The sequence below is a fragment of the Poromitra crassiceps genome, assembly GCF_964638095.1.
Source record: "Poromitra crassiceps genome assembly, chromosome: 6".
NCBI classification, from domain to species: domain Eukaryota; kingdom Metazoa; phylum Chordata; class Actinopteri; order Beryciformes; family Melamphaidae; genus Poromitra; species Poromitra crassiceps.
Window position 1 is genome coordinate 40,024,966 of NC_139627.1, and position 26,776 is coordinate 40,051,741.

At 41.7% G+C, this 26,776-nt stretch overlaps 2 protein-coding genes across 2 annotated transcripts; one reads left to right on the forward strand and one right to left on the reverse strand.

The window, feature by feature from the left end:
* Positions 1 to 13,196: 13,196 nt before the first annotated feature.
* Positions 13,197 to 15,616, forward strand: LOC310778373 (uncharacterized protein). The gene is made up of 7 exons (XM_083638776.1): positions 13,197 to 13,248; positions 13,350 to 13,457; positions 13,764 to 13,933; positions 14,141 to 14,331; positions 14,521 to 14,617; positions 14,762 to 14,961; positions 15,392 to 15,616. The coding sequence occupies exons 1-7, from the start codon at positions 13,216 to 13,218 to the stop codon at positions 15,580 to 15,582; spliced, it is 990 nt and encodes a 329-aa protein (XP_083494902.1). The 5' UTR covers positions 13,197 to 13,215; the 3' UTR covers positions 15,583 to 15,616.
* A 13-nt stretch (positions 15,617 to 15,629) lies between these two features.
* LOC310778372 (uncharacterized protein) lies at positions 15,630 to 19,994 on the reverse strand. Its single transcript, XM_083638775.1, has 6 exons — positions 19,762 to 19,994; positions 18,023 to 18,151; positions 17,743 to 17,936; positions 16,907 to 17,054; positions 16,525 to 16,726; positions 15,630 to 16,409 (listed from the first exon to the last, which is right to left on the reverse strand). The coding sequence occupies exons 1-6, from the start codon at positions 19,975 to 19,977 to the stop codon at positions 16,105 to 16,107; spliced, it is 1,194 nt and encodes a 397-aa protein (XP_083494901.1). The 5' UTR covers positions 19,978 to 19,994; the 3' UTR covers positions 15,630 to 16,104.
* Positions 19,995 to 26,776: the final 6,782 nt, after the last annotated feature.

The following is a 26,776-nucleotide window of genomic DNA, read 5'->3' on the forward strand; positions in this document are numbered from 1 at the left end:
GTATGTTTAATAAGGTGCCTAACGTTTAATTGTAAATTTAAGTGTATGTTTAATAAGGTACATGCTATTTGCACATGTATGTATAAAACGTCGAATTTGGAATGTCTGAACACGTCTAACGTATGCACATGACATGTGCACCTATGTGCAATGAATATGCCACTGTCGTATAAGCCACCGACTTGTCTTATTGCTTATAGATGCCTATTTCTTATTGCCTTATTGCTGTCTTATTGCCTATTTCTGCCTATTTCTTATTGCCTATTACTTATTGCTTGTTGCCTATTTGTACTATGTCGTAAACGGAGTCCACTGCACAAGAATTTCACACGTGGTACTTGTACCATGGAGTGACAATAAAAATCTTGAATCTTGAATCTTGAATATTGTGTATGGTTTACTAAGATGGAATGGGCTCTCATGACTGGTTATTATGATTCTGTATCTGCAGAAAACTCAGAACCAGGACCAGGACCCTGAGTCAAGACCAGGCTCGTGTTCACAGGGAGTCAGGGGGAGAGGTCAGTAGAACACGACCCTTCCTCATGTTTCATTATGCTCTTCCAACAACATTTAAGTAATCCTGCTCTTCAAATCTCAGTTCTAGCTTTATTGGACCATATGGTGTGTTTGATATACAGTAGTAGACCTTGACATACTTGTAGGCAGACTGGGAAAATGTAAACTGGCTAAATCTTACTTACAAGACAGAGACTACTTTGGATCTATTGGTAACTAACTACGTATCTGAGCAAAGAAAAATGTTGGAGTTCCCCAATCGATTCTTGAGCTTCTTTTGTTCAATCTTTACATGCTCCCACTACCTCAAATTATGCAATGGTCACAGACCACCTACTGGCAACACACACAAAAAGTGGATCTTAAGAACTGTTCATCCGTTCGACTTCAATCTACATGTGTGTCTGGGGACCCGACAGTGTGCCGTGCCGGATTTCGGTTTTCGAGTTTGGTCACCCCCCCCCAAGTGTGCCCATGGTGCATCATCTCCAGAGTCTCCACCCTAGAAACCTAAATTCTAGTACCAGTAACTTACAGTGTTACAGTGTGTAGTATGAATGCAGGAGAGATACAGTACATGCAAGATGGATGACTGTTTCCATGGCTACCACTGTATTTCAGGTGTGCTGCCCTGCCTTGTCACATTGCTGAACTTTTTGTGTGTGTGTGTGTGTGTGTGTGTGTGTGTGTGTGTGTGTGTGTGTGTGTGTGTGTGTGTGTGTGTGTGTGTGTGTGTGTGTGTGTGTGTGTGTGTGCAGAGTGTCACCTATGAGAACTCTTCTCCGGCCTCCAGATCCGAGGGCGACTCCACCTACCAGAGCCTCAGTGCAGCCACCATGGATCAGGACCAAACATACTCTACTCTCGGTCAGCAGATAGCGGGGGATCAAATGTTCACTCAGAATTGAGCGCGTGTTAGAGCAGAAATCAATACGCTTTACAGAGAGAAATGTATTTGAGATGTTGGGGCAGGACACAATGCAAAAGTGTAAACCAATGGGAGATCAGAGGGAGAGAAAGGATTGGATTTTGATATTAAAAACCACCAAGCAAAAAAAAAAGATTCATAGAGTTGCTGGAAAATTATCTAACAAGGTTAAAAAGTAATTTTTTATGTCATTCTGACAAAAAAAATCATGCCAGAGACCTCTAGTTGTTTGTCTTTCAATCATTAAGTCAAGTAAAGTGTATTTATTTATGTAGCATGTTTTGACATCAAGTTTACTTGGGAAGGGGGGTAAACCTGCCACCTCTCCTCCTGTGTTAAAGCCAGAGTGATGGTACAGTATCTTATGAAACTCAATCTGGGAACCCATCGGTTAAACAAAAAATAATAATATTTCTTTCACCTCTAACCTCTGGGGGCAGCCCCGTTTCAATGTGGTGCAACAGGAACTCAAGAGGCGCGGTCGGCAGTTGAAGAAAATCCTTTTCCGCTCCCTGCAAGCTCTGCCATAGACCCTTTTCACGGGGGCCATTTTGTGTCGAAATGGCCGAATAAACACAGGTGCGAGCAAAACACTAACGAGGGTTTCCAAATTCCAATCATGGAAGTTGGAAACCCTCATAAGTATTTTGCTTGCACCTGTGTTTAGCCTGCCTTTTCGACACAAAATGGCCTCCGTGAGAAGGGTCTATTGGCTCCAACCAAGCGGCTCTTTTCCGCTCCCTGGGTGTTGCTCTCAAATCCGTCCGTCGCTATGAACAATAACAACTCTAGCTCGTTGCTAGTAGCACGTTGAAAATGGTAAAAGTGTTGACTACACACTGTTCACTTCATTTGGATCAGGTAAAGTGCAGCATGCGTGCGAGCGCTGTTACACCCCTTTTGACAGAGGCTGCCGACAGATTTTCGATGCAAGTCGAAAGTCTGTCTCGAGAGATTATATGAAACTAGATCACATGCCATGCTAACTGGCATGCTAGCTTGTCGGGAGGGGGTCTAAATAACGCTCCAAATTTGGGTTAAATCTGTCTGTCTGTCTGTCTGTCTCTCTCTCTCTCTCTCTCTCTCTCTCTCTCTCTCTCTCTCTCTCTCTCTCGCTCTCTCTCTCTCTCTCTCCTGCAGCTAAAAGTGATGGGGAGACTTAGAAATTTTACTGCACTGTTCATAATGCAAAAACTTTTGACGTAAATGTTACTTTAAATGTGAAAATATATTCAAGAATGTTAAATAATATTCATATAAGTTTGGGAACCACTGTTTTAAGAAATTTAGCCAACATTCACTGCAATATTTCTTCTTTTATCCTGTCTTGTTTTAATGTAATTTTAATGCACGTTCACTTTTTGTAGCCGTCTTTATTTTCTTTTAAGTAATGCACTTTGAATTTGCGACATGTATGAAATGTGCGATATACATACAGTAAATAAACTTGTCCTGCCTTCTCAGCTTTGACTCTTTTACTGACTCCACCATGTCTCCCTGTCCCTGAAAAGACGGTAATATTTTAAATTGAAGGGAAAGTGCATGGCCTGCATAGCATGTCTTGAAGAGATAGCATTAAATGCCTGTTGTATAAGCCTGTCTCTCTCCTTCACTGCTGTCTCTTAGTGCTGTCTCTTTCCCTATACCTCCTATAGCACAGCATGATGACAAATATTATGATTAACCGACACTTGAAGTCTATTTTTATACAAGTATTTGTGATACATATAGTGGCAGTACAAAGTGCATGGTTAATGTAACAACATATAGTGACAGTACAAAGTGCATGGTTAATGTAACAACATATAGTGGCAGTACAAAGTGCATGGTTAATGTAACAACATATAGTGACAGTACAAAGTGCATGGTTAATGTAACAACATATAGTGACAGTACAAAGTGCATGGTTAATGTAACAACATATAGTGGCAGTACAAAGTGCATGGTTAATGTAACAACATATAGTGACAGTACAAAGTGCATGGTTAATGTAACAACATATAGTGACAGTACAAAGTGCATGGTTAATGTAACAACATATAGTGGCATTACAAAGTGCATGGTTAATGTAACAACATATAGTGACAGTACAAAGTGCATGGTTAATGTAACAACATATAGTGACAGTACAAAGTGCATGGTTAATGTAACAACATATAGTGACAGTACAAAGTGCATGGTTAATGTAACAACATATAGTGGCAGTACAAAGTGCATGGTTAATGTAACAACATATAGTGGCAGTACAAAGTGCATGGTTAATGTAACAACAGATAGTGACAGTACAAAGTGCATGGTTAATGTAACAACATATAGTGGCAGTACAAAGTGCATGGTTAATGTAACAACATATAGTGGCAGTACAAAGTGCATGGTTAATGTAACAACATATAGTGACAGTTCAAAGTGCATGGTTAATGTAACAACATATAGTGACAGTACAAAGTGCATGGTTAATGTAACAACATATAGTGACAGTACAAAGTGCATGGTTAATGTAACAACATATAGTGACAGTACAAAGTGCATGGTTAATGTAACAACATATAGTGGCAGTACAAAGTGCATGGTTAATGTAACAACATATAGTGACAGTACAAAGTGCATGGTTAATGTAACAACATATAGTGACAGTACAAAGTGCATGGTTAATGTAACAACATATAGTGACAGTACAAAGTGCATGGTTAATGTAACAACATATAGTGACAGTACAAAGTGCATGGTTAATGTAACAACATATAGTGGCAGTACAAAGTGCATGGTTAATGTAACAACTTGAACTAAATTAGTATGTTCGTAATCTATGGTTTGCCTGTATCCATTTACATTCTTCAACAGTGAGTTTCCTGTTTTCACACCTTTTCTTTTTGTGGTCAGATGCTTTTGCAGCGTCTCTGTGTCGCTGATAGAGATATGAGAAAGGAAATGAGAATCAATCTATAGGTTGAAAGGTTTCTATGCTCATAACGTCTAATAATATGTCCCTGATTTCATCTAATTGTAAAGAGAATTGCGATGTTTGTTAAGAGAACTTTTCCTGTATGCATCATATGACTGTATGCATACAGTATAACTTTGGAAGACAAAGTGCTGAGCTTTGAACTTTGCATGTTTTTTCTGCATTGATATATGTAATAAATGCATTGAACAGAGTTTGAATTCTGTGTTGAATATTAATTCTATGGCATAATGAATGTAATCAGTTTCCCCACCTACAAAAATTAAGAAGACACTATTGAGCAGAAATGTCAAAACTGCATTTCTGAAAAGATATTTTGACTTCATAGATAATCTGATAAAATCATGAATCTAACAGTCAATAAGAGACTATTTGAAGTTTTAGGATGATGCTTAAGAGTGCAGAGAAGTGAGCATGAGGTGTTACACATGTGATGTCACCACTTCCCCCTCTTTTAAATGTGTTTACAAGTGGCAGTGAGGCACCGCTCTGTCTCTGTCTGTCTCTGTCTCTCTGTCATGACAGCCATGTTCAGCCAAGTCAAGTCAGCTCTACTCACCAGGAAACTGCAGTTTATGATCATCCTAATGCTCTGCCACTTTGCAGGTACAGTGAAGGTGTGTGTGTGTGTGTGTGTGTGTGTGTGTGTGTGTGTGTGTGTGTGTGTGTGTGTGTGTGTGTGTGTGTGTATTCGTGTGTTGGTGATTCACTCATTTGTCATGCGTGAAAATACCGATTATTATTTTCATTCACATTGATTATTTTGTTCCACATTAGAGTTTCGTCCAGCAGCAGTCAGCTACAGAGACAAAGTGGTGTCCATGGGAGCTCCTGTTATTCTCAACTGCAACATATCTCTGGTGAATTCAACACAATTCACCTGGAATAAAAACAACTTTATTATCTTTGCTCATAGATGGTCAGATAATAAGATTGTGAGTAATTTCACCTCTGACAGAATGAACATTGGGCCAATCAGTCCTACAGAGTTGAACATTTTTAACGCACAACAAGATGATGCAGGGATCTACCACTGTAATGTCATTGACTCGAAAGGTCAAAGGACTACTGAGTGGAATTTAACCGTGTCTGAGAAACCCAAAGGCAAGTAGAGCACAAATGAGGAGTAATCATTTCTACACCAATAACGTTAGGACAACTGTTTATTGAGTAACATCAAAACTCAAAATTAATTCACATCTTATTTTGTGCAGAAACCAGTCAGTCTTACATGTACATGTTTCCTCTGGTAACTGGATTGGTTCTAAGTGGCATCACTTGTTCAGCAGCTGTCTGGCTCTGTAGGTGAGTATCATCTTTTATGACTGTTTGAAATTGTGCTCTTGATCGGCCTTGATATACTTCTGTATTAGTGAGTGGCATTTTGATCAAAGGAGAGAGGAGAAACCATAAATGAGGAATCAGTACACTGAGAGAGTCAATTCAATGTTCAATGTATGGACAGGTGTGCTTTTGGATTGTGTGACAACCATGCATTATTATTTCAAATATAGCCTACAACTATACACATAAAATGCATTTTGCTGCTTTGATGTAGGCTAGTAATTTTACAAAGTTTCAAATTAATTCCTGAATTATTTTTTTAATAAATATTTTATTTAAAGAGTTAGTTGTTTGTCAAATTTTCGTTGCCATTTGTAAATAAAAAAACGTTTAGAGTGATAACACACCTCTTTCATATAGGTTTGCCTTGAGATTTTGTCTTGCCCTTTGGTGTGCCTCTGGCTCAAAAGGTTAGAAAACCGCTGGTCTATCACATCCTCCCACACTGATGTTCCCACTGATGTTCCCTCACATCCTGTAAGAACCAAGTTCTTAACACAGGCTGCATACAGCCATCGCTGCCTGCACATCTGGGAACCCATCGGTTAAACAAAAAAAAATATATATCTTTTTTTCTCTAACCTCTCGGGGGGCAAAAATAAATAAAAATAAAAATAAAATAAAAATCCCGTATGCCCTGCCCCGTATACACACATGCAAATAGTAATTTAGTCCAGACAGTCTAACTCTAACAACCATCGCACAACAGCATAGGGTAATCCACAACCACACAGCATAGCCTACATGAACTCGCCATGGACCCACACGCAAATAGTAGTTTGGTCGGGTCGCACAACAGCATAGATAGGGCAACCCACAACCACACACCATGTATTACTTTGAAGTAATATTAGTTATTTTGAAATGCAGCATAAAATACTACTATTTTAGGTCTCTATGTCATGTACAGTGCAGCACAGCACAGGATATAACCTCTAGGAGTCAAAACACACACCTCAAATCAGCCAAGGGCCAATTAAGGGCCCTCATTGGCTCAGGACTCTGGACACTTGGCCATGTAATAAACCGTCTATGATGATGAGCGATGTCAGTGTGAAATTCATTCACATAACATCAATCAGCACAAGTGGTCATGTGATGTGAAGAATGAGGTTTAGGAATATTTGCACTCCACTCGCTTCAGAACCTCAGAAATTAAAAGGTCAAATGCTGAATCACATAAAGTATGATTTTAGCCATGTAACCCCACCTCGCCCAGTCATTTTAGAGCTTTGTGTTTACATGTAGTAGGAGCTACTAGAAGAGATGAGGAGTGACTACTATTTTCCATTCAGAGATTACTCTAAAGTTTGTTCAAAACATTGGTTCGACAACATCATGTGGACAAACTTTAGACCTCTTGGAGCACCTGGTGTATCTGCTGCCACCTGCTGGCCCAGCACAAAATCAACCTGATTTGCGAAAGCATAGAATTATGGTATGCTTCGTCCTTAAATGCCCTATCATCACATAACGAATACACCAGTTTGATACTGTTGCTATGATTTATAGCAACAGTAAAAAGCCTAAAAAGCTTCTATTAAAATAACTAACTAACTAACTCAATCAATCAATCAATCAATCAATCAATCAATGAATCTATTTGTAACTTTTTTATTTTTTTTGCTTACTCGGATGGAATGGTGTGTGATGATCATGATTCTGTATCTGCAGAAAACTCAGAACCAGGACCAGGACCCGGAGTCAAGACCAGGCTCCTGTTCAGAGGGAGTCAGGAGGAGAGGTCAGTAGAACACATTCATGTTTTCATGTCTGCTCCTCAAAGACATTTCACGAATCCCTCATCTTCTTTCTATGGACAAAAAAGTCAATTTGTCTTCCACCTTCTATCCCCATAGGTGGTTCTGGGTCAACTTGGTGGCTGCCCAGACAACAGGAGAAACGACAACCCAAGGAATCAGTACAGAGAGAGAGTCAATTCAATGTATGGACACATCTGAGGGGCCAAGAATGCTGTTCACATGAGAAAAAAAGAAAAACATGTATTAGAAGCCATAAGTACAGGGGTGTGTGTGTGTGTGTGTGTGTGTGTGTGTGTGTGTGTGTGTGTGTGTGTGTGTGTGTGTGTGTGTTGGGGGAGGGGGGTCTCAATTTTATTTAAGTTTAAAAAAATGTAAAGGGTGAGTTTTTAGTATACGCTTTTGAGAATGAATCAAATATTTCTGTGCATGGAGGTAATAATACTGTAGATCTGTTAATTGCCCAGGAGATCTGATAGAGGGTGTTTTTGCAGTATCATTTTAAATCTCTGGCAGATTTGGAGATTTGATTGGCTTATTTTTTTTGGTCAACTTCTGGTCAGTAAAGAAAAAGTTGGTCTTGAGGTCTTGGATTTCAATATCTTGAAAGTGGTAAAAAGTGAATTCATAGAATTCGATTCCAGAATGTCAACAGTATCTGGTATGCCCCTAGCCCCTTTTCTCCCCTTTCCGTGTAGACAGTCGTTAGTTCTCCGAAAATGTCACTGTGAGTGACCTCTGGGTGGGTTTGACAGTCTGTCACATTTTTTTCTATACCCCTTCTTAGCTTAGCTGACAGTGTGATGTTATAGAGGGGGACTTCCTGAGCATGTGTATGTTTGGCAAGCCGCCACATTGAACACACACACATGTAAAGGCTATGCACTCAGTGACCAGCATTTATCCATTTAGATACTGAGAAGAACGTTCTCAATGTTATTGAAACAGTTATTGTCATCCAGAAACATCGTTTGTATTGTAGGCTATACAGTAGCTTCATTTAAATGTTTAGTCTATTAGTTGAATGTGGAAAATAATCATTTCATCAACAACAACAACTGCCAACAACAACTCAGAGTGACAATACAGGGAGAAGAAATTGAGACGGTAAACAAATGTAAGTATCTATTGTTCTAGACTCAATCTTAAATTTAACAAACATGTGAAAAAGATCACAAAGTCAGTTAAACGCAACTTAAGTTGCTTTAAAATAATCAGACATCATATACCACTAAAAGCAGCACAGTTGTTTATGCATCCATGGTATTTTCTCATAGTCGTACTGTATTACTGTGTGGAGCCAAGCCTCCCTAACCATAATTCAACCAGTTGCATCCCTTTATAAGCAGACTCTAAAAATAATGGCAAAAAAAACCATGCGATGGCATCACTGCCGCATACTGAAACATTATAACCTGTTAAGCTTTGATAACTTTTAAAAATTCTCCACTCTTAAACTAGTTTTTAAATGTCTACATAATTTAGCACCTGAGGCTCTGAGCCGATTTGTCAGTCGACAAAGCGGCACCAGGATTACCAGGGGCACGGCTAGTGGAAACTGCAAAATTGCACGCCGTGCCGCAAAACCTCTTTTGGACAGTCCGCGTTGTCCATTAAGGGGTCTCAAATGTGGAACACACTGCCGGAGGAAATAAAACTAAACCTAGAAATTAAGGGTTTTAATAAAAACGTCAAAGACTGGTTGAAGCTCCACCAGGTCTGTACGCACTCCTAACAAAACTGAACAGACTAATTTGAACTGTCTTAACTGTGATATTTGAATTGTTACTGCATTGACATTTGACCTGAATTTTACTTTTAGTATCTGATCATTGCTATGTGTCTTTTCGTTGTATTTTGCTGTATTTTTGTGTATTATTATTTTTATTTTACAGGAATGTTTGGTTACATCTAGGGACTGGCATTGCAAACTAGCCCTGGGCTATACATGCTTTGGTACAACACATCATAGGTTTATTGACACTTTATGTTGTGCATACTATTGTGTACCTGTCCCTATTCAAATAAACAAACAAAAAATAATAATAAATGAAATGAACATTTTCAATCGCCTCTGTCTGCTCTTGTGCAGAATCGTTCTTTTACTTTGAAAAACCTCCATGGAACTCCTTAGTCTGTCGACGTCATCAATCGTGCGTTCCTTTATCGCAAAATAACTGGGATGTGGAGGCTAAATGACATCACATCCGTTTTGTTAGCGTTCCATTTGCAGAAAACTTGAGCTGGGAAGTTTACTGTTCATTGGTCAGATCCAGTCGCTAGCCAGGCTAGCCATTGTTAGCAATAACAATTGACAACATGGCATTTCGTGGTACTTTGCGCATACAAACACTGCAGCCTCATCCAGGGCCGTAACCAGGGTTCCGAAATAGGGGAGGTCCTGACGGGCGCCGCCGAAAAAAAATTTAGTCTCCCCCCCCCCCCTTTTTTAGCCATATTTAGAGTAATATATCATTTTAAATCAACATTAGGATTATACTGTTGTGATGTCATTATTCAGTATATTCTCTTTCATGTCACCACCTGCTCAGCTCTCCTGTCAACATAATTGTAACTAACAAACACAAACTGTTTTAGCCAAATTCATATCAAAATGACACCTACAAACACAGGTACACAACCCAAGCCGTACACAACACACAAAGTCATCATCGATAATAAAAAAAAACATACAGAGGGACATTTATTTATTCCTGATAGGAACGATTGAAAAATAAAATAAAATATATTATGTTGTTTTTAACTTTACACCACCTCTTTTTGTTACTTATTGGGTCATGAAACTGAAACCATGCATATAGCCACCTGCATACCTGACTTCGGGAGCTTGGCAATTGGCATCATGCATGATTAGCCAGTAGCATCCCAACGTGTCACACAGGTAACATTACTTAAGAGACAGACTAGACACTTACTTTCTTGGTTGTTGCTAAAAAATCTGTCAGTGTCACTCACTGTCTGTCGTTCACTCGCTCACTGTCTCGCAGCTCGCTCACCTTCAATTATCTCGCCAGGCAGACAGACAGTCATCACTCACCACCATGCTGCTGCTCTCTCGGAATCAAGTTACCGCGGACGCGGCGTCAGATGACTTCCTGCCTGACCTGCCTTTCGTTTCAAAATAAAAGCGATCCCGTGTTTTTCATGCTTTTCCATGCAGATTGTTTTATTTTTTTCTCTGAAATATTAGGGGAGGTCCGGACCTCCCCGTCCTCATAGCTAGTTACGGCCATGGCCTCATCATGTCCACACAAATAGAAGTTAGGCAGTGCTGTGTGTAGGCCTACAGCTGATTTAATGAGACACAAACAAAACAGAAGTGCTAAACAACATTACTACGATTACTACTACTGTTGTTGCGCGGCGCAGCCATCTTGGATTTTTTAGGTTGGGGCTGCTGAGGCTCCTACGAGTTTGGAATGGGAAATACCAGCTCTGATGACGTCACCGCCTAGCTCATGACCTTTGAAGTCGTAAGATTACCAGTCCCCAGTTATAAAGGAATGCACGACAAGCTTCCATATTGGATTTATTCAACCCTAGCCTGGATCATGGAAAAACCTTGCTCCGAGTTTTCCGAGTAGCCCCTAGCTGCAGAACCGGAGAACCCAGCCAGCAGAAGCAGTCGCCTCACAAATAGTCGGTGCACCGCACAAATAGTTGCCATCCTAGTTCTTCACAACAGCGCCAACAAGAAGTAAACACAATTACAGTCATAGTCCATGCTCTGCCTCCAGTGACCTCCAGCATCCATGCTCTGCCTCCAGTGACCTCCAGCGTCCATGCTCTGCCTCCAGTGACCTCCAGCATCCATGCTCTGCCTCCAGTGACCTCCAGCATCCATGCTCTGCCTTCAGTGACCTGTGGAGGGGGGGACGGGGACGGGGGGGACGGGGGGGGGGCTAACCCCTTATATTTGATTGCCTGTAATTTTTATATAATTTGTGGAAGCAAATAAAGAATTCAAATGTATGTTTGTGTGAGTGAGTGAACAGAGTGAGTGAGTGAGAGAGGGAAGGAAGCTTGTGGTTAACTCATTCACCGCCAATGACGTCTTTGACGTGTTATCAGCAATGGCCTTCCCCGCCAAGGACGTGTTTGACGTGTTTTTGTTTTTATTGGTGCAGCGCCTGCAGCAAACACTTGCCCAGCCTGTCACACAGACACAGGTCCCTGCCTTCAAAGGGTAGCCGACAGCACGCGATCAAACACATACCGCAGCTGTTGTTTTATAAATTGAGCAAGAGGAATAGCAGAGAGCGGGTAACGCTTCCTTGTGCAGACAGGAGAAACGCCATTGTAACGCCGAGCTGGAGTCGCCTTCCTCTGTGCCAGCCAGGAGAAAACGGGAGAAAGTAATCAAGAGATGTGTTTGATCATCGGAGGAATGAGGAAATGATCGATCAGTTTGCGAGGGCGGTGAGGACGTGTTGAATAGCCGAGGGGAAAACGGGAACGATCATAGATATGACAGGGAGACATGGACGAGGACGGTGTACCAGAACAAATCAAAATAAACACAGGAACAGCTAGGCAGCAGCGGGCAGAAGGCACTCACAGCAGCCCGCTGTCCTTCTCAAGAGCTCTTCAGTTGGTTCATGAAATCGCTGGGCTGCTCGCCCTCCAGTGTTGCTCCTGGCCAATCCCAGCGCCACAGGGCGTGGTTATTGCTTATCCTATGTTGGGTTAGAAATCTAAAAGGGGGATCGTGTGTGTGTGTGTGTGTGTGTGTGTGTGTGTGTGTGTGTGTGTGTGTCTGTCTGTCTGTCTGTCTGTCTGTCTGTCTGTCTGTCTGTCGGTGTGTCTGTCTGTCTGTCTGTCTGTCTGCACACTCACACCGAGTAAACTGTATTGTTGAATGTAAAAAAAAAGCACTTCATGTGTGTATATATATATATATATATATTTTTTTTTTTTGTCATTTGTGTCCTAACGAATAATATTTACATGTCTGATGTCAATACAGTTCAAAATAAAAGAATTGAGAGTGAGTTATGCCTGAGATTGTGCCCTTTTACAAAAATGCTTTTTTCTCCCTGTTCTCTTCCCAGACAGGCTTTTTTGGTGAACATGGGGTGTATAAAAAGGGTTATAAGTAGAGTACAGAACATGCTAAAAGCTAACTTTCTTTTTGGGGGTGAAAGTAGAGACTTAGATCTTCATTTCGAGGTATTGGACATCACTGTAGTCCTAGTACAGAATTTACTGTGGGTCTTGAAAGATGGTCCGTGTACCTTCCGTTCATTCTATTTCCAATTCTGAAACGCAAATTAAAAAACAAATTTAGGGCAATGTTTTCTATTTCCATTCCCGAAACAAAAATCGGACAACTAATTTAATTACCCTTTTTAAAAAAAACGATTGCATTTAAACTCAAAATGTAGTTTTCGGGGAAAGGCCTTACATTTCTGTATTTCCATTTTCTATTTTCTATTTTTACGCTTTTCAGTCTGCGGCCCGGAAATAAAATAAATAATCGCACGGATTGGTCCGCTTGTCAGGAAGGTCCGTGTACCCCAGGTGTACCCCAGGAACTTTAGTTCAATGCCCAGCTCAATGCCCAGGACGCGCACGGTGAAGTTGTGCGGTGCTAATTCATGTGGAGCTCTGGCTTAACAATGGACTCGACCAGTTATATCCTTTTTAAAGGAAACAAAAGGCTAACGCTTAAGGAGGACGACATGATTGGCGATAAAATCGCCAGAATATTCCAGGTAGGTAACACTTTTTTTCGTTTGCTTGGAGAACATGCTAAGATCAATGCTAGCACACGACTAGCCGACTTGTTAATGCTCCTCAATGTTTTCTTTCAAAGGTATATGCTCCTAGCCTGTACATAACTGATGATGACAATGTGGCGATATTCCCGGGATCGGCTGGACATTTCAGCTGTTTGGACCTTAGACCTCGTGGCCACTATGAGGTTTGTAACAGCTTGGTGGTGTGTATGTGTTGCTCCAGGATATAGCCAGCACCATAACATGCACAGACTCAGGCTACGGCAGTTGTGGGATTTCGCACGTACTGTTTTATTAACTATAAGTTGGTCGACCATATAAAGCCTTGTCGCTACAGCACTAATATGTCTCACACACATGTATAGGAACAATATAGTGGCAGTATTGACACACACACACACACACACACCAATGTTACGCGAAGTGACAGACCTGAGACCTGCATGGAGGTCTAGTGGACTAATGTGGTACTGCATCTGTGACTGTTACAGGTTCATGGGGATGATATTGGTCTACCAGTCGCCGAGCAGACTCATCCATTGTCAGGCCAGCACCGTTTCCAGTTCCACCGTACAGCACAGCCCACTGCTGCTCTAGGGTCAGCTGCTCAGGCCATAGCTCCCACTCCCCCCCGAGCAAGCATGAGTAACACCTTCCAAAGGTACGCCCAGTTCCATCAGTTCAGAGCCCCTACCAGCTACATATGAATAAATCAACATCATTGTATTTGTTTTTGTAATTCTTAAGATTCGTTGTAACCAAGATAATTTAAAAACTTGAATCAATTGTAATTGGATCAATTGTAATGTAGGCTATGTATTTGAGATGGAATTAATTTATTTGATCACTCCCACAACAATCTTTCTAGGTCTGTTTTCATTGCTGAGCTCAGCCAGGGGAAACTGAAGCCTGCCCGTATGGTTGTACTCAGACTGTTTGAGTTTGAAGCCACAACCACAGGTATCCTGGCAAAAATACATGATGCCCTGCAGAGTGATGACCCTCTCATCCTGACTGATGCCCAGGGAAATGCGATTGTGGACTCCGAAGGGACAAGAGGTACTAATTGAAAAAAAAAAAATTACATCATAATAAATAAAAATGCTTTGTTTGATAAACTACATGCCCCATCTACTTAAATACTGTGCTCTCTTTGTCTCTTAATTTTTTGACCCACAAAGTATTCTGTTTAGCTGTTAAAGTGTTTACATTATATCTGTTACATGATTTGTCTTCCTCTCTTGCTAGGATCCAAGTATTGGAAGCAAAATGCAAAAAAGTTTCTTGCTGTCCCAGAGGAGATCTTCCATGAGTTCCAGCAAGGAACCAAGGGAAAGAAACTGAGGTAAACATTTTAGTTACTGTCTATCAATATTTGTCTTTCATTTTGTTTTAAATAACATCTCTTAGAAAAAAGTTATCATTCTGAACAGAACTGGTGAATATTGTATAATAAATTGTTTTCTGTTGTTTTTAACCCTCCTTGTAGTCCTAAAGATATGGACTCCACAGGTCTTCAGGAGGTCCATGATAAAATAGAAGAAGTGATCTTGGTTGCTCAAGGACTGAGTGAAGTCAGCACAGTCATGAAGGACCTGTGTGCCAGCAACACCAGTGGTGCCATGCTGGTTCTGACCCACACCATGATAACACACATGAAGGATGCCTTTGGTTGTATTGTATGCAAAGGTCTGTAACATAATTTGTTGTTTGGTCTATATTAAAGTCTACCTTTTTAAGCGGGATCAAATTGAATGTCCAAGTGAATCAAGCATTAATTTCTGCTTTTCCATGTTATAGTGAAACTGTCCCTTGCCATGCTTTTAAACATGTAATATGTAGATTAAAGGAACAGTTCACCCAGAAATTAAAATTCTGTCATCTACTCACCCTCATGACAGTTAAAACACAAGTAGCAAGTGGGTCTCCATTGACTTTATATGCACTGTATTGAAGTCAATGGAGAGCCACTTGCTACTTGTGTTTTAACTGGCATGAGGGTGAGTAGATGACGGAATTTAAATTTTTGGGTGAACTGTTCCTTTAAGTACAGACAAGATAATATATTGAACTCTAATCTTGCATGTGTATTGTCCTTTTTATTTTCTTCATCAAACAGGGCTAATGGAAGAGCCTGTGATTGCCATCTGCTGCAAAAGCTTTGTTGGCTGCAAAACCTGCGTTGACCAGTGGATGCTGACATCTGACCAGTGCCTCAAATGCAGGGCAGAGGAGTTCTCTGTCAATGTACACAGGCTGACCAGTCTTGACAATGTTCTCTCCATATTGGCTGGTGTAATTAAGATGTGATTCATCGAGGCGGTGTCACGTCACCGACTTGAGTCGGTCTGTGTAGGAACGCTGAGGGGGGCGGTGGGGGAAGTAACCCATTCTTTCTAGGCAGCAGTTAGCATAATAGCAACTAGCCCAGACAGACAGGATCAGCAGAAGACTTCTGCCCCAGCAGAAGTCTGTTTAGATAATATGCGTTCACTGCGGTCGATGAATCCCTGATCCTGTTTTCCTGGGCTGGGCTAGTTGCTATTATGCTAACTCTGCTGCCTAGAAAGAATGGGTGAATTCCCCCACCGTGACCCCGCCCCCCTCAGCATTCCAACACAGACTGACCTGTTCTATAGCCCTTTAAGGCACTTTAAGTGTGATTGTATCACGTTCTGTGAATTAAGCTTGACTACCTCTGTTACATCTGGCACCTTGTTCTAAGACCAGTTGGAATTTTGCACTTGAACAGCTGTAGAGGATACAGAATAGTTTTATTTTTATACATTTTTTGTATTTCATGTTGCACTTAAGACACTTTATTTTACATTTTCATGCATATTGTTGCGTAATGTTTATCAGATACAGCAATGCATCTTGGAAAGGTACGAAGTTATAGTTTACAACGTTGTCTAACAAAACTGAAATATCAGGGTACTCTGCAGCAAAACGTTGTTCTGCTGATATTTTGTCCTCCTCAGTTGAGAAGGGGTCAGTTCCAAAGCAGGAGACTCTAGTCAGTGAAGAGCCAACATCCTGCTGGTACATGTCTGCTGCTTGGGAGGCATGTGGCAACAACTCCTCTCCTAGTTTTTTTGGACATCCTCCTGCTGCCAAACGATTTGGTTTTCCTTTGCCTGTGAAGCAAAGCATAGGTCACAAAATGTCAAGCTATTGTTAAAAATCACTGTGTCAACTTTAAAATAAAAAAAAGGACTGGATTGTGTGATACATTTTTTCTATGTAACTCACCTGGGATTCTGTGTGCATTCCATGCATGTACAGCTCTTGTTATGCCAATCTTGCACAGCTCAGCAGTAAGGTTAGATGTACAATATCTTGTGACATTGTCGTCCATGAGGACTTCCTGATCCTGCAGCTGCACGAGGGCCTCCTTCACTGGGTAATTTACCCGGTTATTTATCTCCACCCACATTCGCTCTACCGTATGATTCTGTAGACAAGAAAAGGGTAGAGAAAAAAAAGTTAAGTGTTAAATAGCTATATATTCCAATAACAATCATTGCTAGAGTTTGTTATTTTGTTCAGTACCAGTACATAACATCTCCAAAGCTTAGTCTCATTTTGGGCATTAGAAGCCACATTTTGTACATTAAGGAGACCGTTACCTCACCTTTGTTGACTGAGTTTGGAGATATGGTTGCCTTTGCAAGTTGTGTCTGTGGTTAGACAGCATCTCCTGCATGTAGAGGGACAAGTAAAATTCCCGACCATGGTCCACCCTGACCTGGTCCCACATCCCATATTCAAGAACTGCTGATCTGTAAAATAGTGAAACATGACTCAATCAAATGTTGACTCATCAAATGTTAAGTCTGCAATGTAGGATAGACCAACAATATTGCAATCTACTAGTGCACTGTTTGCACAATTATTAGCCAAGTTGTATTTTTGTGACTTATTGAAAAGAAGGGTGGCTATATTGGTCACAGATTTTTTTTATTTTTTTTTTATGTCAAATGTTTATTTGGAAATGTTTAGTTGTTTGTTTATTATTCTCACTTTAACAGAAGAATAAACAGGTGAGATGGGAACATTTTTCCATTCAGTTGGATAATAGTTCTACACACTTATAGTTGCCTAATAATTGTGCACACAGTAAAACATGACAAAAAGATGTCATTAAAAACAATCACAAAAGTTGGGAAAAATGACAGAAAAAGGTCACAAAAAACTGTTTCAAAAAATCTCAAAAAACATGTTGCAAAAAAAGTCACAAAGAAAGTCAAAAAAAATAGAAGTTGTGAGAAAAGTTAGTCTTTATATTACATACAAAAGTAAAAAAAAAAATCTTTGTATGTAACTAACTTTTCCATGGACTTTTTTTTCCATGGACTTTTTCACAAAAAAGTATGCCTGCCTGAATTTTTGCCCTAGGGGGTACTTGGATTCAGAAATCAGAGAAAGGGGGTACTGAAGCCAAAAAAAGTTGAGAAGCACTGGACTAACCTGTAAACTTCTTCATATATCGTGAGGTTATTTTTGACAGGCATAGTTGCGTGGGCAACGACCTTACTGCTGTACCCATCTATTGCGAGAACGTGTGTCACTCCGAACATCACCAATTTTTCATTCTGGTCGATGTGGATTTTGTGTCCCATGTATGCAGCACTGTAGGGGACGGGGTTAAGGTTACGTGCGCCCTTTGGGGGAAAAGTAAGTAAAAGTTAGCTAGTAAAATACATTATACCATATACCACAACATTAAAGGCTTGCAAAAGATACTTACACGTTTGCGCATTTCGTGATAGGGACAATGAGTTGTTCTTAAAATCTTCCCCACCCGGCGTTCACCAGCAACCACTCCCATTGCAGACAGGTACCCGGTCATCATCTTTCGACCATATGTTGACCCTGTCTGATGAATCAACAGAAGTAAGCCGTGACATGTAGGTCTAGTCTTCATGGATTTATATTTCATAAAATATACGTAGTCTAGAAATAAATCAACAGAGGTGGGTAGAGCCAAAAATTGTACTCAAGTAAGTAGTGATGCACGATATATCGGCAATCATATCGGTATGGCCGATATTAGTCATTTTTTAATATATCGGTCATATCGGTATCGGTCAGATGTTGCAATGTTAATATCGGTTATCATTATCAGCCAAATTCTTCACATTGATATGAAATAATGCAGTAAATCTATGATTTATGGGCTTTTCCAAAGGCTTTGCAAATAAAGAAATGCATAACTTTTTCAAATTCAGTGTTAACATGTGTTTTTCAGTATGTACAAAATGTGATGATCATAAAAATGTGGTTTTATACAGATCATATCGACATCGGTAAATATCGGTTATCGGCCATAACAGCAATGTTAATATCGGTTATCGGCATCGGCCAAAATTTTCATATCGGTGCATCCCTACAAGTAAGAGTATTGTTACTTAAGAATAATATGACTCAAGTAGAAGTAAAAGTAGTAGTAGTAGTAGTAGTAAAAGTAGTCATCCAAATAATACTTGAGTTAAGTACTGAGTAACTGTTGAGTAACATCTGATTAATTTGTGCATTTAATCAGACAAAAATACAAAATAATAATCTTCAGGTACATTTTAGTACTTCCAATGAATAAAATAATAGAATAAATAAAAATGAAAAATAAATTAAATATTTACAAAATAACAAATTACAGCACAAGAAACACTGAACCGTCAGAAAACGGACATATTGCATTTACATAACCTTTTAGTACAGCAGGTGAACAGGCGGTAAGCACCTTGAAGGTGTCAGCGACCCTGGCTATGCTGAGAGGACTACGTTATCTAGTTGGCACTAAAATGCCGCTGAATAGAGAGCTCCAGGGATGACGTATTTTTGTAGGCTGAATGCGGAAGTCCCGAACTTCCTGGTTCTTCACTGTTTCTGTCTATGGGATTTTTGAATGGGTTTTTGGCGCGATGCTTCAAATAATGTCTGTGGGCAACGCAAGTTTAATCAAACGCGAACCAAGGTTCAGCGGAATAATCTTCACACATGAGGACCACTTTCATGAGTTTTGAAGCGTAACTGCGAGCCCTAGAGGTAAAAAGCTCGTGCTAAGCTAATCCAGAACTACACACAGTGTCGCATAGGCGTCCACGCATTGATTGCGAGAGAAAGAATTTCCGCGTTCACTCGTGATGACGTATAATATCCGCGTCGACATTGTAGTCTCATTTAGCCGTTTGCTAGCTAGCCACCCTTTTAAAGGCACATAAAAGCTTCAAAACTCATAAAAGTGGTCTTCATGTGTGAAGATGATGTTACTAAACACTGGTTCGCGTTTGATTAAGCCAGCGTTGCCCAGAGAGATTATTAGAAGCATCGCGCCAAAAACCCATTCAAAACTCCCATAGGCGAAAACTGTGAAGAACCAGGGGGCTGTTAGCATCGATGATTTCCGGACTCGTTCCTGGAGCTCTCTCGCCAGACTAACTCGTTACTACCCACCTCTGTACATCAAAGAACACCAAAATAACCTACCTGATTAATTGCCCTGCTGATAGCAACCTCTAATTTTGTGTCGGATACATGTCCCCTCCTGGAAATGTTGTGATGTCCACAAAATCTCCTGACACTCATTTCAGAACATCCTTGCTGCACACCTAATTGTAATAAATTCGTGGAAATGTCCGCGTGTGAGAGATTTTGAGCAATCATTTCTCTAATTAAATTTCCATAGGGCTCGAGGGACACCATCTCGTCCAGACAGTCTTCAGACTCCTGCCGCCAACCGAATCTGCTACTGTTGTGCTGAAGACGTGCTAATCGCGGAAAAAGGCTAAAATACTGCTTCCGGTCATACTGCTTCCGGTTCACCTTGTAATAATACGGATATTAAGAAATCCCCGCATTTTTGCATTTTGGATTAACATAGATTGGATTCTTCGTGTTTATCTGGGAATATAAAAATCCATAATAGGAAAACAACACAAAATCCAATTTTATGGCTATATTTTAATGGAAAACGGCTCTTGTTTGTTTGTTTAAAAATATTGAAAAAAGAAAAATGCGTGTTTTTTTGTTTTCCGATTTGCGTTTCAGAATTGGAAATAGAATGAACGGAAGGTACACGGACCAAAGATGACCAAACATTATGGAAATACTTGGCCCTTTGCCAAAAATGCCAGTCAGATATTGGCAGTGAATGAGTTAAGAATAATAATTTTTAAGATTATTGTCATTTCTGATGTTTTCATTAGGGATGTAGGGATATTGGAATTATTATTTATGATATTGGAAAATTAAACCAATCAGTAAAATAAGAAAAGAAAGTGCAATTCTTGTTCAAATTATTGTTCTTTCATTTTTAAGATTAATAAGTGTTAAGATCAAAATGTACTATGCACAGAAAAACATTGTGTATTCTTTAATTGTGGCGTCACGGCTTAACTCGCGCATGCATACTTGCGTGGGGAGCTATCTGTACGGCCGAAGTAGCATTTTAACATCGCTAGGTGGTGCTGTCACGCGGAAGATATTGTAGCGATCCGGGGTTTTGACGTGTATTCGGGTGTTTCCGTGTTTAGCTAGGAACTGATGTGTAGGGGTTGTTCCTGGGGGGAACGGTGTGTAGGTTGCCATCCTGTCGCGTGGCAGGAGCCAGTCTGTATATGGGAGCGAGCTAGAGTGGACGTGTGTATAGCTAGCAGCGAAGCTACCGCTAGGAGCTGTGTGTGAAGCCAAAGAATAAAAGCCCTGTACCAACTTCAAGTCTCCGGTTCCTTGGACGAATACCTGATTCGTTACACTGGCGTCAGAAGTGAAGCGGGAGATATTGCCTCCGATTCGGCCGAGAGGGGAGAGGGTGAGAAGGAACGGCAAAAGAGACTGTGTGTGGGACGGCTTTTGGGCTCGAGCGACCTAGCGGTAGTAGGTTAGCTACCAGGGGTGCTAACTACTAGCTGCTACGAGCACCACGTGCGATGGTGCGCGGCGGAGAATGGCCGTCGGTGAACGGGAGGAAAGAGGAGCTGACGACGGGGATCAGCTCGGTGCTGGCAGGCATGGAAGCCCGTTTGTTGAAAGAAGTCAGACGGCTGGTGGAAGCGACTCCTGCCTGGGCAGTGGAGCTGATGCGGGCGCTGCGAGAAGTCATGCAGCGTGTGGACTTGATGAGCACAGAGGTAATGCAGCGGGGAGAACGGCCGGAGGAGCCGCAAAAGAGACTGTGTTGGACATGCGGGGAACCGGGGCATCTAGCGAGGTGGTGTCGCAGCGGTCCCGGGGGAAAGACCAGGTATGCGGAGCAATGGTACTGGGAAAGGCCGGGAGCCTGCTGGCTATGTGGAGCGATTGGACACCTGGCCAGAGAGTGTCGAAAGGCTGTCGGGGACCGGAATGGAGGAGACATGCAGCCGGAGCAACAGGCAGCGGAGCAGCGGAGCAGTGCAGAGCCGGTTATTCAGGGCAGGAGAGTGACGCTTGAGCCGGCCCAGGCTAGCTGCTCTGCATACCAGCCGGTAGAGGGGGACATCATCATCAGTGACGAGACAATCAGGGGAGCGGGGATCGTGCTGAACAGCCAGAGGGAAGTGAGACATCATCTGCAGCGCTGTTACAGTTGGGAGAGCGACGCTCGTGTCTCCGGGTGAGCGAGAGGGGTTACCGCCGGAGGAGCCGGCCCAACCTAGCCGCTACACCCCCCCCCACGGTTGCTGTGCAGAAAGCCGAGGTGGAGATGGATGCCGGTGCTGTTCGCCCTGCTGCCCTGAGCACGCTGCCCCCTGGGGGAGGGGGACGGGAGGACGACCGAGTGCAAGAGGTGGTCCTGGAGGATGACGACATGGCCATCTGGGAGGTCGACGGGCGTGATTGGAGACGCCGACAGGCGGAGGACGCGGATATCGGTCCGTTGTACGCGTGGGTAGCGGCCGGACGCCGGCCCCCTGTGGAGGAGATTCACACATGTTCCGGTGCCACGAAGGGACTGTGGAACATGTTTACCGACCTGCGTCTGGATAAAGATGGGCGTTTGGAGAGAAAGGTGAACGGGAAAAGAGGGTGGGTGGTACCCGGCTGCCTACGGGAGTTGGCGCTACGGTGGGCCCACAGGGGCCTCGGACCCGATCATCGGGGGGTTGAGGAGACGCTCCGCCGGGTTCGTCTGGGATTCTACTGGGGCAAACACAAGGAGGATGTGCGGAGCTACTGCAGTGCGTGCGTTGGCTGTGGAGCGCAGAAAAGGGACCGAGAAGAGTCACCCTGCAGGGGACTAACCCCACTGGGGGCTGAGAGGGACTAAGGTGCTTCAGGTGGGACAGAAGCTTTGAAAGGGGGGATGGAAACGGTGGTGGTAGAAATGAAAGAAAAAGAGAAATAATGTAAATGTTGGGGTTGAGTTAAATTGAAAATGTTGGTGAAAAGGGTGCTAATGGGAAGTAACTAAATGATGGTGGTGGTGAATGCAAAATTAAGAAGTGTGCTGAAAAAGAAGAGACTATTTGTTGTTTGGGAATGTTAATTGGAAATGTGGGTTGAATTTGAATGGTGTGAAAAAGAAGGGAAATAATGAAAACTAGACATTACGGAGTGCCTAATGAAAACTAGACATTATGGAGTGCCTAATGAAAACTAGACATTATGGAGTGCCTAATGCAAAACTAGACATTATGACGGGGGTGCTGGAAGAAAGGAACTGTTTGTGGGAATTGTTGGGGAATTGAAATGTTGTGGGGAATTGAATGTGGTGATGGGAAAAAAGATGTTGGGAGAAAATTGTTGGTGTGTTTTGGTACAGGGGGATATGTGTGGGTTGTGGGTGTCAACGTGGGCGTTGACTAATGTTGGGCGGGGAATATGTAGCGATCCGGGGTTTTGACGTGTATTGGGGTGTTTCCGTGTTTAGCTAGGAACTGATGTGTGGGGGTTGTTCCTGGGGGGAACGGTGTGTAGGTTGCCATCCTGTCGCGTGGCAGGAGCCAGTCTGTATATGGGAGCGAGCTAGAGTGGACGTGTGTATAGCTAGCAGCGAAGCTACCGCTAGGAGCTGTGTGTGAAGCCAAAGAATAAAAGCCCTGTACCAACTTCAAGTCTCCGGTTCCTTGGACGAATACCTGATTCGTTACAATATCTTTGCAGCAACTCAAGCTGGGCGGAAGACCGTGCTGACGGGGGCGGGTCTTCTGTCTTCCTGGCTCGGGACAGAGCCGCGTGATTTCGAATCGCACATAGGTTACGCAAAAACCACGCCCTGTGCCAGCAGTCAAGCGCCGGGATTGGCCAGGCGCTCATGCTCATGTTGGGCTCCGTTACAGGGACACCATTCCTGTGAGAAGCAACAACACCAATAAGCGAGGCTGCAATGAGGATATTGAAAGACAAAATCCTACATCGCACCAAAGCATACAATGTATTTTAATTTTATTTGACTTTCTGACCACCCGCCTCAGCCAGAATAACAGATGCTGCCCTTGGCCATTGGGAAGGCTAACCCTTTACTTTTGGTTTTATTTATTGTGTATGATTCAACTTTTTATCTATGATTTTATATTATTGCATGTTTTTGTAGATTGTTGGGACTTCACTGGCCTGGATGGGGTGGGTGGGGGTGGGGGGGGGGGGGGCTAGGCCTATGTAGCCTATTGCATTTTTTATTTTTTATATTTTTCATTTGCAGGTTAAACTGTCAGCTGAGCTCTGTTATTGAAGCTTTGGCTAAAGGCCTGAATTTTACAATGATGTTTTGAATTAAATGTTTAAAAATCGATTGTGTGTTAAAAGCTTGTGTTACGTTTTCATTGGCGTTATTAGCTACAGTAATTTATTTTCAATGTCCGCTATCAAGAGCAATTTGGTTAATAAAATCGCTGGGCTGGGCACAGTGTTTGTGGTGTGTGGGAAATGTGTTAAAAGCTTGTGTGTTACGTTTTCATTACACTAATAATTAATTTCAATGTCCGCTATCAAGAGCAATTCAGTTGGTTCATGAAATCGCTGGGCTGCGTGCCGTGCAGTGGTTGTGGTGTGGGAGATTCCAGCTGTCAAAAGAAGACAAAAGACTTGCTCCTGTCCAATCCCTGCACTTGACTGCTGCGTAGGCGGGCACAGGGTGTGGTTTTTGCGTAACCTTGGTGCAATTCGAAATCACGCGAGAGAGCCTGGTGACACGAGGTTCATTCAACCCACAGGCAGGAGCAGGCCCGGCTTCAGACCCAAATTACAGAGGGGGCCTGCCCCTAGCTTGGGGGGGCTACCCCTCATATTTCATTTTTCAATTTTTCATTCATAAGAACAAAAACAAGCTCAGACACAGGAAGAAGAAAAAACATTCATATATTATCAACATTCCAACACCAAAATGTGGTGCTGCTGTACCAGCCACATAAGGTGTTTATTTCGCTTATACGAGGTGTTGCGCGAACAGCTGGGCAAGTTACTTGTCGCTTTTAGCCTTGTCAAAGTAAGCCAGGAACGAGTTTCCATGATAGTTGAAAATTTCTTCAGTGAGTTGGTCCTCAGGAACCTAGCTGAGTCTCTCTCCATACATCTAACTGAACTCATGTCCATCAGCCAGAGCTGAAAGGAAGGTAAAGAAGGGAATATCTAATTTTAAATTAATAGCTCATCTCAGCATTGCAATCTGGGTTTGCTAAACCCTGACGTCATCTGCTATTAATTTAAAATTCACCAAAATTATGCAAAATCATGTTTTTTAACTTAGCCTATTGGTGTAGTATAACCAGCAGGAGCCCATTGATGTGTGACATGGTTTTGGTGACACTACACAGTATGAGAGTGAAGTTATTGAATGATTTCTCCAATAAGAATTCACCAAAATTATTCAAAATCATATTTTTCCAAACTTATTGCTGTAGTATAACTAGCTGGAGGCTATTGATGTGTGACATGCTTTTGGTGACACTACACAGTATGAGAGTGAAGTTATTGAATGATTTCTCCAATAAAAATTCACCAAAATTATTCAAAATCATATTTTTCCAAACGTAGGCCTATTGCTGTAGTATAACCAGCTGGAGGCTATTGATGTGTGACATGATTTTGGTGACACTACACAGTATGAGAGTGAAGTTATTGAATGATTTCTCCAATAGAAATTCACCAGAATTATTCAAAATCATATTTTTCCAAACTTATTGCTGTAGTATAACTAGCTGGAGGCTATTGATGTGTGACATGATTTTGGTGACACTATACAGTATGAGAGTGAAGTTACTGAATGATTTCTCCAATAAGAATTCACCAGAATTATGCAAAATCATATTCTTCCAAAACCTATTGCTGTAGTATAACCAGCTGGAGGCCATTGATGTGTGACATGATTTTGGTGAGACTACACAGTATGAGAGTGACGTTATTGAATGATTTCTCCAATAGAAATTCACCAAAATTATGTAAAATCATATTTTTCTAAACCTATAGACCAAATCAGCGGGATGTTTACATTTACTTCCGGGTACCCCTGGGTCCACACATTATAATGGCGGTGAACGGCACAAACTGACGTGTTGAAGACAAAAACAGACAAAGAAGACAAAAATGGTTCGTCCGTGTTGTGTTGTTGTTTAATATCATTCATAACAACACTTTCACTAACGTTAGTGGAGACCAGACTAGCTTATTTACCTGTTGGACCAGACCAGAGTAGACTTGACGCTAAATTAAATTAACGTGGCGTCGGTAGCTCTGTCTGTAACGTTAACGAGTCTGCTCTCGCCGAGAAGAGCCTGGTGACGCGAGGTTACGAGTCTGCAAAAAAACAGCGAGTTTGACAGACAAACAAACATTATTAGCTAGCTAACACTACATAAAACAAACACAGAAGAAAGGCTAGATACGTCGGACAAGCATGTTTACCAACCGTTTAACCATTTAAATTGAAAGTAGTCGGCCGAAAACAACGAGAGGGTTTGACAGCATTTATTTGACAACACGCACATTTAAACCTGCCGCCTTCCCCAAGTGGTACCCGGAAGTAAATTTGTTTACATGGTGACGTCACGGTGATTTGGTCTATTGCTGTAGTATAACCAGCTGGACCCCATGTGTGACATGATTTCTGTGAGACTACATTGTATGAGAGTGAAGTTATTGAATGATTTCTCCAATAAGAATTCACCAGAATTATGCAAAATCATGTTTTTCCAAACTTAGTGGTGTAGTATAACCAGCAGGTGACCATTGATGTGTGACATGATTTAGGTGAAGCTACATTGTATGAGAGTGAAGTTATTGAATGATTTCCCCAATACAAATTCACCAGAATTATGCAAAATCATATTTTTACAAACTTATTGGTGTAGTCCCACATGGAAAGAATCTATATGAACATATATGCAACTATATGCAACCTATATGCAACCTATATGCAGCATATATGAGCATATAGGCCATATATATGCCGCATATAGGTTGCATATAGGCCAGATTTAGGTGCATATATGCGCATATAGGCCATATATATGCCGCATATAGGTTGCATATAGGCCAGATTTAGGTGCATATATGCGCATATAGGCCATATATATGCCGCATATAG